The sequence below is a fragment of the Oxyura jamaicensis genome, chromosome 2 (genome assembly GCF_011077185.1).
Source record: "Oxyura jamaicensis isolate SHBP4307 breed ruddy duck chromosome 2, BPBGC_Ojam_1.0, whole genome shotgun sequence".
Classification (NCBI taxonomy): Eukaryota; Metazoa; Chordata; class Aves; order Anseriformes; family Anatidae; genus Oxyura; species Oxyura jamaicensis.
This window is the reverse complement of record NC_048894.1, coordinates 19,719,657-19,732,923: the sequence shown is the minus strand read 5'-3', so window position 1 is coordinate 19,732,923 and position 13,267 is coordinate 19,719,657. Positions and strand designations below refer to the sequence as shown.

Genomic DNA, 13,267 nt, shown 5'->3' with positions numbered 1-13,267 from the left:
CAGAGAGGGTTTAGTCCCATAGGGCTGGTGTTACATGGTCTTTCCAGCTGAACTACCTCCTATGCAAATTGCTGCTTTTTTTTTTTTTCCAAAATGTATTAGAAAACAGTACAAATGAACCAACAATAGGTTCTTTGCAATATCACAAACTAAATTACCATTGCGTAAAACAGGTTTCTTACATTACTCAGGCACTGTGAATCAGCAAGGACATGTCATAACAACAGAGAGAAAGAAAAGACCCAAAGCCACTCTAAGTAGCTTTTAGAGCAATTCAGAATTCTGGACATTGAACATAAGACTTAGTAGATTTCAGTTTTCAGAAAATGCTGAGTGTCTAAAAGGTGAACCTGTATGTCCCTTAAAGCTGTCTTTCTTTAAGACACCTCCGTAAGAGATGCCTAATTAGTCTCAGATGAAGCTGTTAGCCATTGTTGAAAATCTCGGCTCAGAACTTCTAATGTATATAATTGTCTACAGTAAAATATTAAACAGCATCACACGTTACTGCTTCTCAAACTGCTCCTTGACCTATGCCTTAGCAGATGTCAAAGTAGGAGGGAAAAGAGTTTGAGAGCAGAGTTTAAGGAGGAGAGCCATGTGCAAGAGGTGACATGCTCTCATGGCTCTCTCAAGGACAGTGGGAAGTTACATTTGCCTGCCAAAGTCGGCTGGCACAGAAAGGGAGTCCTGGCATGGATGCTTCTCCTGTACTGGGGTGAACAGAAATCTTGTGTGCCTTCTGATGTGCACTACAGCATACTAGCATGCTACTTCTTTTTAGAATTATTATTATTAACACGGCCAAGACAAAATGAGATTTAGTAAACTTAACATTGTCTTCAGTCACCAGTGCTTGCAAATGTCATACTGTTACCATCAAAACAGAAGCAACTCATAATTTTGTGACATTCCAAGCAAGTCATCCACCCACTAGATCTCCACATCAGATTTGGCATGCCATGTTTTCTTCTCTTGCTAGGAAGTTTGAAATTTTCAGCAGCATTCTAAATGATCTTACTGAAATAGGAAAAAAATAATGTCTAAAAAATACAAATAGAATAACAAAAGAACATACATCACTTATTATCTTTGTTATCTCGGTGGCTATCTTTATGTCTGGCCTGTTCAGCACTTCAGTGTATCTATGAGTATCTTGCACATCCTTCCTATATGACACCTGTCAAAAAAATAAAAATAAGTTTAAAACAAACAAAAAGTTTGAAATTTATAAATCATCTTCAAATGACCTATCAATTCAGCCACAAAATTCACTACTACACCACCTAATTTATTCTAACACAGTCCTGCTTGACAGAGATTATTTAGTAAGATCCACACACAGGTTAACAGGATAAGGACGACATTCAAAAGAATAAAATATAGTATTAAAATTAAACACATTTTTTGCTTAGAAGCACAGTAGAAAATGAAACCACTGCAAAGACCCAAATATTGGGTTTTATCACTGAATTTCAGATGAATTCTAAGAGGATAGGTTTTTGTGTTTTTTGTTTGTTTGTTTTCCGTGCTGCACCCTTTTTTAATATGAACTAACACCTCTATGATATTAAGCACCAAGGATTACAGCTACACTGAGGAGAAACTGTAATTCTACCGTGGTGAATGTCTCTCAGTAACAGGCAGTCATGTAGCTGGTATGTAATTAAATGGCACAACTCCACCCCAGCACTCCTGACTCCTCCCAGCTCCACTTATCTGCTACTTTACACAATCATGGGAACAAGAAAGCTGAGTGTACCAGCATGTGGAGCATAAAACTGGATCTTTCTGTTTATGCAGAGACCGCTATAATAATGAATGGGCTCAGAAGACTTTGACCAGAACACTAAACCACAAGTAGAATAGTCCAAACATTATCCCTTTAGCAAATCAATCACAGAAACTTCCTAGACATCAGAAACACCCCAAAGCTCCCAGACCACAAGTTATCCCTCTTTTCCCTACTCCAGGTCTATAGGATTTTTACTCTACCTTGCTGTATTGCATGTGTGTCAATCCAAGCCAATTTCCAAGAGCTGTCTTATTGAATTATTCTGACTAAGAAAATCAGCCCTGGTATTCAAAAGTGTCTGAGAAGTTTAAGTTCCATGCAGAAGATGGAGAACAAAGTATACAGGAGACAAAAATCTTCAGAATAATTCCTATTTTATCGGGCAGTCTTTTAGACTATTTTTTCTGCTGATTAACAGAGTTAATTGACCTCCCCAAATTGTATTTCACCATCAAAAATGTCCCAAGAGGTTCCCTCAGCTTGAAGCTTCATTTATAATAACCTGTGTATCTGCCTCCTGTTTCCAGTGCACAGCTTTACTATGGGCACAGTGCAACATACTGAACTATCAGTCTATAAAGTGCAATACCCAGTGAAAAATACGATTTGTAGAAATGTTATTTAAAAAAAAAAAAAAAAAGAATAATATTTAAAAAATTACTTTAGGGCATATATTTTGTAGGCAACAGGGAAGTCATTTTGCATCCATATGGCTTCAGCTAAGTAGACAAGCTAAATGGGCTTCGCTCTGTTGGCTGTTTGCCCACAGATAGATCTTATAATTTTTAACCTATAAGTGGCACACAAGTGTAATCAATGATTAAATAATATATGTGTGTATATATATATATATATATGTAATAATAAATCGCATGAATACAGCCCAAAGTATCACCTACCAATAAAATAAAAACTGTTTCTTATAGCTCGTTAAAACCACTGGAAGTTTTGGTTTGGTTTGGTTCAGGTTTCTTCTTTCGTTTTCTTTTTTTTTTTTTTTAAAGACACTAGATGTACAGACAAGTATTTGCAATTCAGGGCTTTACATGAATTTAGTTAATTATATGCTGTTCATCCTAATGACCACATGAGGTGAGGTGAAAACCACAGAGGCAGCAGAAACAGGTTTCTGAATAGCACCCTATCATCCATGTAAATTGCAAATTAAAGGCCAGCATATGTGCTCAAAATAGAAATTAGGAATGGAGTGGATTTAACAACAGAGAATCAAGAATAGTGGTGATAAAGTTGAGGAAATGCGGTCACTTATTGCTCCCAAATGACATGATCATATAGTACATGAAATAATGGATTGTGGTTAATTTCAGGAGGGGAGGAGGAGGAATAAGACAGTGACAGTCCTTTATATTTCACAATTTTCAATTATATTAGATGCAAGGCCAATTGCTATAGCTTTCCCTGAGTGAATTATTATTCTTCCTGCACCTAAACCAGTATACCTATTACTTATGTCTGAGGGAAAGTCATCTAACATTTTACAAATGTCTGCAATATATATTTGCTCCATTCTGCAGCTTGTCATACTCCGGTGAGAATAAAAATGTTATGCAGCAGAACAGTAGTTTGTCAGAGGTAGGCCAAAGAAAGAAAAAATATGTTTCCCATTTCCTGAATAACCTCAATCCCTGGATGCTGACCCTTTCCCATTGGGACAGCGTGCTGGCCTCTATTACACAGCTGCTATTCTGTTCCATCTAGTGATTTTTTTTTTATAGTGCTATGTTCGAACAGTAAAAGGAAGGCTATTCCATGAGAGCAAGAGAACAGATGTAGAAACGGCAAAGCAGCCAGAATGGTGTGTGCAGCCATAGGTACCAAGAAGATGGGAGGTGGAGAAGCCTATGAGAGGGGAAAGAGTAGCCTGGTCAAGTGAAAAATAAAGGAAAGCAGCAGGAAAGGAAACAGAAGAAACACCCAAGGAAGGGGCTATCTTTTCTCTGTTCAGCCCCTGAACAAACAATTAGCAAGAGGCTCAGACCCTGACCACTACCTCCAGGCATTACACAATGCCCTTACTCAATCTTCACTTCAAGGGGATGCTCAAGTTCTACCAAAACCATCACTAGATGCTCCAGAATTGCTCCCTTTTGTGAGGACTGCAAGTCTGTGAAACATCTGCTCAAACTGGCCAACACACAGGAAAAAAGTAACTAATACACTAACAACGTAAGAGCAGCAGGGAATGACCTAAACAGAGACCAGTGGGAAAAATGAGCAAGAAAGAAGTAGGTACAAAAAGGAAAAGACTTCTGTCATCTCTAGTTTTGAAGATGCAAGTACTAAATTACAAACACCAACTAGATTTAAAGTGTTTTTCTACCCTATTTTTTTCTACCTAATTTGAAATTACAATAAAAAGTGTTTTTTTTTTCCATAAAACTAATGAACAAATGATAATCTGAACAAAAACTATTTTGCATCTTTAATCCCAGATTTGATTACACACTCTGAACTGCCATTTTTTTTTGCAAAGCATAGAAAATATTCAGGTCTTGCTTATAATTAACAGGCTAATTTTAATAGGGCCAAAGCTCCAGCTCTTATGAAAAGGTGAAAAGTCCACTTAGGACAAACATACTGGTCTATTTACTCCAGCTGACTGAGGGTCCTGAAGGCGTTTCACCTTTCATAGCAGCACCAGTTCATTGGGATGCCCTACAACATTGCACAGTAAACAGATTTTGAACAAGGCTGCAAAACATCTCAAATTGTCAATCAACAAATGGGAACTTCTTTTTAAACCAAGTACAACTAGGCTTAAGGGACTAAGACCCTTCTTGCAATCTTTTGTCTATTCCAATTCCAAAGCTACTCCAATCTATACTTATCAAATTATGAATATGTGCACAAGTAGATAGGGACACATTTTGCCCTCTTGAAATTCACAGACACAGAAGTCAGCAAGGAGTTGGGCACACCTGCCTGTAAAATAATTTGTCTCTTACTGTTTGTCCCTGCTTAGTATTTTCAAATAGATGCGAGTCCACTTACAAATGGTCTGTCATCTGTGTCTCTGCCCCCTTCTCTCTCATCTGCACTTTGGGGTCCATCAACACTAAGAAAATGACTAACTGGTGACAATCATCATTGGCAACAGCTTTTCTAATCCCCACTCAAATGGTGTTGAAAACTGTTTCCCGCCTCACGTAGAAGAGACAAACACATTTCTGGCCCATTACAGATTGATGCAGTCATCCTTTCCGGTAATGGGCTTGAAAATTGATTGGTCCCAATTACATCAGGAGTAAACACATCATTTTCAGCACCAGTTGGAAGTGGTCTATGGGGACCCGCTGTTGACAACCACTGTCAGCAGAAAGTTAGTCAGTGAAAGGTGATTTTTCTAATGCAAATGCAGAACAGAGATCCAGGAGAAGCTTGACTTTAACATGATCTGCATAAAAAAAAAAAAAAAATCAACATCTTGGTATTGATGGTACCTAAGCACATCAAGTTTAAGATCTGCTGATTTGGTCTTATCAGAAAGAATCTATTTTTTTGTGCATGCGGATTGTGACTGAACAATATCTTGAATATGGAGAAAGTATAAAGTATACCCCTAAGACAATACAGGCTTCTTAAGTATTCAAATATAGAGGTCAACAGAACATTTAAAATTACTGCTACTGACATCCTTTGGACTGCAAAGACCATATATATATCTCTGACCTCAGAGCTGCAAACTACTTTTTAAATGCCCATAGATGATTCTGTTTTGCTGTTTGTAAAATCAGAACACCACCAGTTACTTATTTCATACAGGGTAACGGTGCAAGTAAAATCAGTAATTTTAACCACACTATATACAAACTGATATATAAATAAATAACCCTGTTTTGCTATTCGTAATGCTCAGTGATAGACCAGGTCACAGAACAGAAAAAGATGGGATCTGCAGCTTCGACTATATTCACTAAATGCTGTTTGCAGCTTCTACCCAGGCAAAATCCAGCACGTACTTTCATTTCTTCAGAAACCTAAATGTCATGTCATTTCACTGTTCAATTTCTTTCTTTCTTACAACCATTTGATCCTCAGCTACACATAAGGTGAACTACTATTTTGTGACCAGACAGTTTTCTACACAACACCACCTAATGTTGGTCCCAAGTTTGGAAATTTCCAGAAGAGACAAATGACATCAGCCAAGCACAAAGAAGGTTGATGGTCCCTAATTCACTGTTCTCCAAATGTTTTTGCATGCCCAAATCACATAATTAATATTCACTTCACAAAACAGAAACATAATTTATAGATAAAAGTACTCTGGTTTGGATAAACATGCTTTCACTAAAGCATTGTGTAGTATCTAAATTATTTTTCAAGTAAATTCCCTATCATTAAAAAGTCACTTTTGTTCTTTTGAGAGCAATTTTCTTCAGTGGAAGAATGCAGAAGAGACAAATGTTTTTCTTATACATGATCACGTTGTTCAGGAGATTTTACAGTATTTCCCTATTATGCAGCTTCAACCCACGTTTATACAGCGTGTTAATGATATTCAAAGTGGTGTGAAGGCCTACAGCACATGACAGTTTCAAAATGTCAGCACAAATGTATTGTAAGTTGAATACAGTCTTAATTTTTAAGGGAAATTGCACATTTCACAGAGTTGAGTATAAATGTCAGCCTTATTTTAAGGCCAAGTAAATAGTCTTAAACACATCCTAATCCTATTAGATGCAAACCCTGCATGTAAAGGTTGAATTGAGTTGGCAGACCATTGTAGGTAAACACGCATTCTGCTCCCATAGGTATACTGTACTGAGTGGTGGATAAAAGAGCTTTGTCCTTCTATTCCCTCAGTAGTTTCCCTCTTTTTACACTGCACTTTCAAAACTGTGACTCTACAAATAGCCTACATTCTAAACAACACATACTCCATATCTGGGATGCTTGTTATGCATACTTTGACTTACAGATGAAAACTCATGCGGCTCTTAATTAAACCTTTACTTGTAAAGCAAGAAATCCATAGCCTATATTCAGCATGGTGCTCAAATAATTACCCACAGGAGTTGTGTAACTCTGATGAACAATAACTGGACTTACATAAAGTTATGTGTAATACAAATATATCCCCATTACACTAAAGCTCCCTGTGAGCATCCAGAAAGAATCTCTTCTTAAACAGATGAAACTAACTGGTTAGAGTTTTATGTTGGATTTGGAGGTTTTGTTTGCTTACTTTTTTTAAGCTTGTTCAAGCTGAAAACACTTTCCATCACATATTTTCATTATTTTTAATATACTGTTAAAAGTTCTCATTTATCACAACATCCTTCTCAACATCCTATGATTGCCTTCATTTCCTTTTTTGCTTGTTTTAAGGGTGAAAGAAGATGAAACAACTGAACTTAATTTACTCTCACATCTGTACCCTGCTCTCCTTCTGTTAGCAGGTGATGTACAGCTGTGGAAGGGGAATGGGTTTTGCACTAGCACACTAATCCTCAGACCATGATGAATTTGATTCCAAAACTAGTCTCACATTCCTCTTGGTCCCACCACCTACTCTGAGAGGGATTCCCACCTCTCTTCCCAAAGTTATTTCCTTCCCTAATAGTCTGCAATCATTTCTAGAGTTAGGTAAAAACAAACTCGTGCTTATGTAGAGAGAAGTTCACATTCCCAGCTCACATCCTCTGTCAGTCTAATATCCTGAATGCTTCTAGCAGCAGAGATGGCCAGAATTTGACAGGAAGAGGGAATTCTGTAATCAAGGCAGGTTGCAAATCACTTCTGGGAGTTCCAGCTCAGGTATTTCCCAGCAGAAGAAAAAGTTATTCTTCAAACATAATGCTTCCCTGAAGTTTTCCAGCAGCCTTTTAATCAGCAGCCAGCTGTCAAGGTTCTGCACACATGGACATACATCTAACACTGACATTTAGCTGTCAGCCTGCATAACCTATGAGTGTTTGTTACAATCTCAGTATAGAAGATAGGGTAAATTTAAGATAATTCAGAATGAACACCTAAGCTTCATTTTCTATATTATTAGAAGCAAACAAATGTCCCATTTGTCTGAGAAACAAGAGTCGTAAACTCAAATACTTACCTGCCTTGTCTTTGTTGCCTAAGCAGAATAGAAATTGATCATAACTTTGAAGGTTATGTTCAGCTTTATAGGTGTCAGCTGTTCTTAGTGGCTTTGAGGCCTTTAAAATTTACTTTTCTCATAAGTAAACTTATACAAAACCTAAGACTAACATATATTTTTGTTCAAATTTGTTTGTATAAATAGAGCACAGCATAAAAGACCACAAAAATCAAAACTGACTTTAATAAAAAATAAAATAAAATAAAAACTATTATTAGGCTTTTATATTGTGAAAACAGAGAACTTCAAGAAGATAACAAGCAAGTTTTGTTTGTTTTTTTAAAGAATGGAAAATTAAATATATATATATATATATATAGCTACACAATCTAATTTATTTGTAAATTACTTAAGTAAATTAAGATAACAAATACTTTGGTGAATGGCATAAGCTAGAACCATGCATCAAACACAACTCTCTGGATCAGATTCTGCAAAATCAGTCAGAAATTTTTCTTTGGAGCTCACTTGGGTATGTATTCATGAGGTGGGAACAATGTAATTCATGTGCATAAAAGTGTGCAATAGCAGTGCAGAAATAGCCCCCTTTTCTCCTCTAAACAGAAATGTTATTAAAAAAATATCTAAATGCTATTAAAAAAGGGTAAGACACTGAAGCCATGCTGCTGTTCATGTAAACAAAGACCTTTATACAGTTTTAAAGGACAAGTACACATTAATTCGGAAAATCTCTTTTTTATTTCAAATTGGTATCAGCAATATTTAATAACAATAAAAATAACTATTAATTGTAAAAATGACCTTCCAATGCACTTCATAGGTCACATGGCATTACTCATAGCATGTTTTATGCACACATTGTGTCCCAAAATACTTAAGAGCACATATGTAAAGAAAAACAAACTAATGAAATATGAAAATATTCCATGCTCAGCTCATAGCAGTTAGCTACACTAGATGTATCTACTCAAAACAAATGAACTGATTTCAGCTGGGGGAGTACTTACATCACTCTGGTGTTTATTGACTTCCATGGCATGCTTAATATCCGGAGGCTCCTTCATATGTGCGTAATCTGAAGTTCCTTTCTCAGCATCATATTTTTGTTTATACAGTACCTGAAAAAAAAAACATCATCATACTTTTGTGACCTCAATAGAGGAGATATAATAACATGAGCTGGTCTAAGCCTAGCATTGTAGTGTGCCTGTATTCAGAAAGAAATGTAATAAATTATTAAACACCATAATGGAACTAGAACCCTAAAACAATAGCAACTTCTGCCCAAAACAGAGATACATGAGGCAGTCAGCAGAGAGATTTCTCTAAGTCTACTATTGCAACAGAGGTATGAGTAGACAAGAGGAAGAAAAATAAATAGACACATACAGAAACAGAATATTAACCTTAACAAGGTGAGAATACAGCCCAGAGAATAGCATAAGGGAAAACTTTTTTTTTTTCTTTTCCTTAAAACATACTTGAATCTATCAGCTATATGATTTTGTGCATGCCTTGTAAGTAAACAGGTTTACATGAAATACTCATAGCTCAAACATCAATTTCCTCCACTGTTAGGAAATTACTAGCACAATGCACATTTGGACTAGCCCCCAGGTTCACAAAGAAAAATAATATTTACATTCAATTGTCATCATGGTAAAGGAAAATGGAATTGGATTGTGAGTTTATAAACAAATTTATTTTTACAATAGAAACTGAGCTCAGTGTTGGGCATTCATCCAGATTTCCCTGTACTGTACTCTGCTATGCTTACATACACACACACTCACATAGTGGAACTGCATGAAAAGCTGATGTTGCACTTACACTTGTCAAGCTTTTAGGCTTACATTACGAAAATTCACCAGGTTTAGATGCCTGAAGAAGCAGCAAGCAGCGAGAAAATTCAATTTCTAATAGAGCTCTCAGGAGCAAGCATTAAAATAATCCCCAAGAAAACAGCAAATACTAAATAAGATTGAAAACTGATCAGGAGGAGAAGGATTTTCAACTAAAATCCTCAGTAGCAATAAAAGAATACTGTGAAAGTTTAGAGACGGGGAAGTCTTAATTGTAGTGGACTCTTTTAAAAGTGCACTCTTTTAGGACAGGATACTAGAACTGTGAGAAAATGTCATAACTGTTTATGGCTGCAAGATTGCATCTGAATCACAGATCAGGGTGCCCAAGCCAATATATTTGTATCTACTCTATCTCAGATTACAAGATGATATATGTCAAGACAAAAAGGGTTGCTTGGTGGTATTTTTAGGTTTTGTTTTTTGTTGTTGTTGTTGTTATTTTTGGTTGGCTGGTTGTTGGTTTTTGTTGTTGTTGTTTGTTTGTTTGGGTTTAATTTACACTGCTACTATACAAATGAAAGTACCAAATTAGGAAGCTTAAAATGTGCCATCTCCTTACACAGTGCAAATCCAACATGATCAGGACTCTGGGGAAAGACATACAACTTAAACTGAAACAAACAAAATGTCTATAACCTCCCTGTATTGACTATGTTTGGTAACTAGCAAAGCAAATGATCCTTAACAAGACAGAAGAATCACAAATGAATGATTAGCTGCAAAAGTATAGTAACGATACAAACATATGCCACAAAAATGGTTTTGCTACTTTCCATATTTCAAATGGTCATTTTTAAGATGCTTCCCATTCTGAGAAGCCAACCCAGACCTTTTATTTGTTTCTGAAATCCTGTAATTTACAGATACAGCAATACATTGTCACATTGCTCATTCAACAATGCATTTTTATGTTGGTATATGAGGTATGAAACCAAGACATCAAAAACCAAAAGCAATCAACTCCCAACACACACACCAAAAAAAAAAAAAAAAAAAAAAAAATTGCAATTGACTTTCCACTATATTGGAAAAATAAGGCTGTTTCTTTAGCTTAATGTTGGAATACCTGATTTGCTATTTCACAGCCACATTCTTCCTAATCTTTTCACACTAATCTTATTAACTGACCTTGGAACCTTGAAAGAATCACAGATTCTGCCAAGCTAAATAACTGTCTAGTTTTGCCTTGGACAGTTGTGCAGAAATATTCCCAAATTTGTAAATCACTTCCAAGCTAATATGCAAAAATGTTTATGAGGATTATTTCATCAATATTCTTAGAACTATTGTTTTAAGTTACTACTTATTTCACATTTCATGCTGAGTTTCCAGGCTTGAAATTTTATTTATCAAATACACATATGAAACAGTACTCCACAGAGATCAATAACAGGTCACTCATGTAACCTCTGCTCTCGAGTGGTACATTTAATAATTCCAGTAATTCCATTATTTAGGTATGACTTCAGATTGAACTGATTTGTAACTACTCATTTTTATTGTCCTTCTCTCTCTTGTACACCAGTGTGTGAATACAAAAGTGAATTAAGGAAGGCTTTATGCTCTTTTAACTTAACTCTGACTCACCATATGTGATTGTAACACTTACAATATGATTATAAATGATGAAGTAAACCATAAAAATAGGTTTATCGTACTAAAAAATGTACATTTGAATATTAAAGATAGAATTTGTCCACAAGTAAGAAGTTGAAAATATTCCTTAAGATTCATTTGGTTTATTTTATTTTAAAACAAACTGAAAATGCTGTTGAGCATTGACATATAGTTACTATTTGAGATATTGCACTGTACAAAGGAAAATTCAACTGCCTTCAGTTTCCATTAAATTACTCCTTTCAGATAAGAAAAACAGTGTAATCTCTTCTTATAGTGAAAATAAAATGAGGAAATACACTTTTTTTCAATATTTTTTTTTCCCTCCCAAGCAATTTTAAATATTTTTATCATTGTTTGTGACACATTAAAAAAAAAAAATCCATGTAAGGAAGAACTCAGAATCCTGGTGTTCAGACAGGAAAAACACTTGGCACAAAGCTAGCACTGGTCTGAAAATTTCTTTCAGAAATATTTTCCACAGGAAAGTTGCAATTTTTCTAGAAAATGTCAATTTCCTCTCCGGAAAATCAAGATGAGGGCTCCCTGAGTAGACTCCTCTTGTCAACATTTATTTTTTTTTCAGAGAACAGGGAAATTGGTAAGAGCTTTGCAGGCTGGCAAGGAAGGTGAACGCATGCATGGTGAGCAAGACTTCTCTCTCTGGCTTACCCTGGGGATAGCTATGAAAAAAGAGAGAGGGAGGAAAATCTGGTTTCTCACCCTCAAGAAAGCCATTTAGATTATTACAGTCAAATTTTCTGTTAAGGGAAAACATGAAACTGATAAAAGCCACCCAAGTATGTGGGGCTATGAAACTTCCTTTTCATTCTCCTGAAATACTTTTTCCATACATAATGTCATTATTTTTTGTCCAAAGTCTGCATGGGTTTCCTTCTCCATGAATATTTTTTCATATCTTCATGCCAGCTTTATGTAAAACACAGAAGAACAAACATGGGCTTTACATAAAAGCCAGCAGAGGCTGTCTTGTTTTTATCTTTCCTGTACATCTTGAAAATGGAATAAAGGATGAATCTATACAGCAAATATGGAGAGAAAGCTCCACAGAAGGAAAACCAGAGCTACCAGGGCGATGTACTCTCCATTATGGTAAGATCCTGTGAGCACTGGTTCACACTGTATGGCTGCAATCCTACAGAATGAAGTCCTCTCTCTGCTGAAGTCAATGGCAATTGCTATCAAGTGGTACTGCATCAATCTGTTTTGGAGACAACAGCAAAGGGCAGCTGCAGGCAGGGCATAACCTCTTGTCAGAAAAAAAGGAAATTTCCCTGGTTACCCCTAAGTTCCTGAATCATCAGTGTGATCTAAAATAGTGTATAAAATTCATAAATTGTGCTAGATCTAGGAAAACAGAGCTGCTGGGCAGCGGCAGTACTGCAGCACCATTTCAGGGAAAAACATCCATGAGAGAGACCATTTGCCAAGCACACATCTGTGTAGGAAGTCATGGGGCAGAAGTGTACCAGCATCTGCAGTCCTGTGCCAGCAGGCAGCAGCGGTGCTCTCTTTCTTCTGCTCTGTGATCCCCAAGTCCTGGCACACCTGCTTGGCAGATGAGGCCACAGGCCCTGCCAAGAACACGGTACCACAGAGAGAGCACCTGTGATGATACAAAGGCACTCAAGCCTGGCCTTGCATCCAAGAAGCATGATGAGGGAGTCAAAGGTGTAAACCTGTTCTAACAGTAATGGGAAGGAGGACACATAGCCACATTTTTCTCATCTCAGGAAATAAGCACCTATTTAAAATCTGCTTATTAACACTGAGAAAGAGACTGCAGTTCTGGGCATGTAGGGGTCTTGTTGCAAGAGGGCTGTCACGGCGGTCAACCAGCGCTGTGCTCCCTCTGCTCCCTGTGGGGAACCCCTGCAGAATCAGTGA

At 36.6% G+C, this 13,267-nt stretch overlaps 1 protein-coding gene across 8 annotated transcripts in view; it reads right to left on the bottom strand.

Moving 5' to 3' along the window:
- The window catches only part of NEBL (nebulette), a 256,863-nt gene that overhangs the window by 70,483 nt on the left and 173,113 nt on the right, over positions 1–13,267 (bottom strand). For 6 of the 8 annotated variants that reach the window (XM_035319460.1, XM_035319463.1, XM_035319459.1 and 3 more), the window contains 2 exons: positions 8,885–8,995; positions 1,079–1,180 (listed from right to left, as the gene is read on the bottom strand). The exons of the other annotated variants lie outside the window; for them this stretch is intronic. In XM_035319460.1, the coding sequence (XP_035175351.1) occupies positions 1,079–1,180; positions 8,885–8,995 (213 nt within the window). The remainder of the gene's footprint in view (positions 1–1,078; positions 1,181–8,884; positions 8,996–13,267) is intronic. 8 annotated transcript variants of the gene reach the window in all.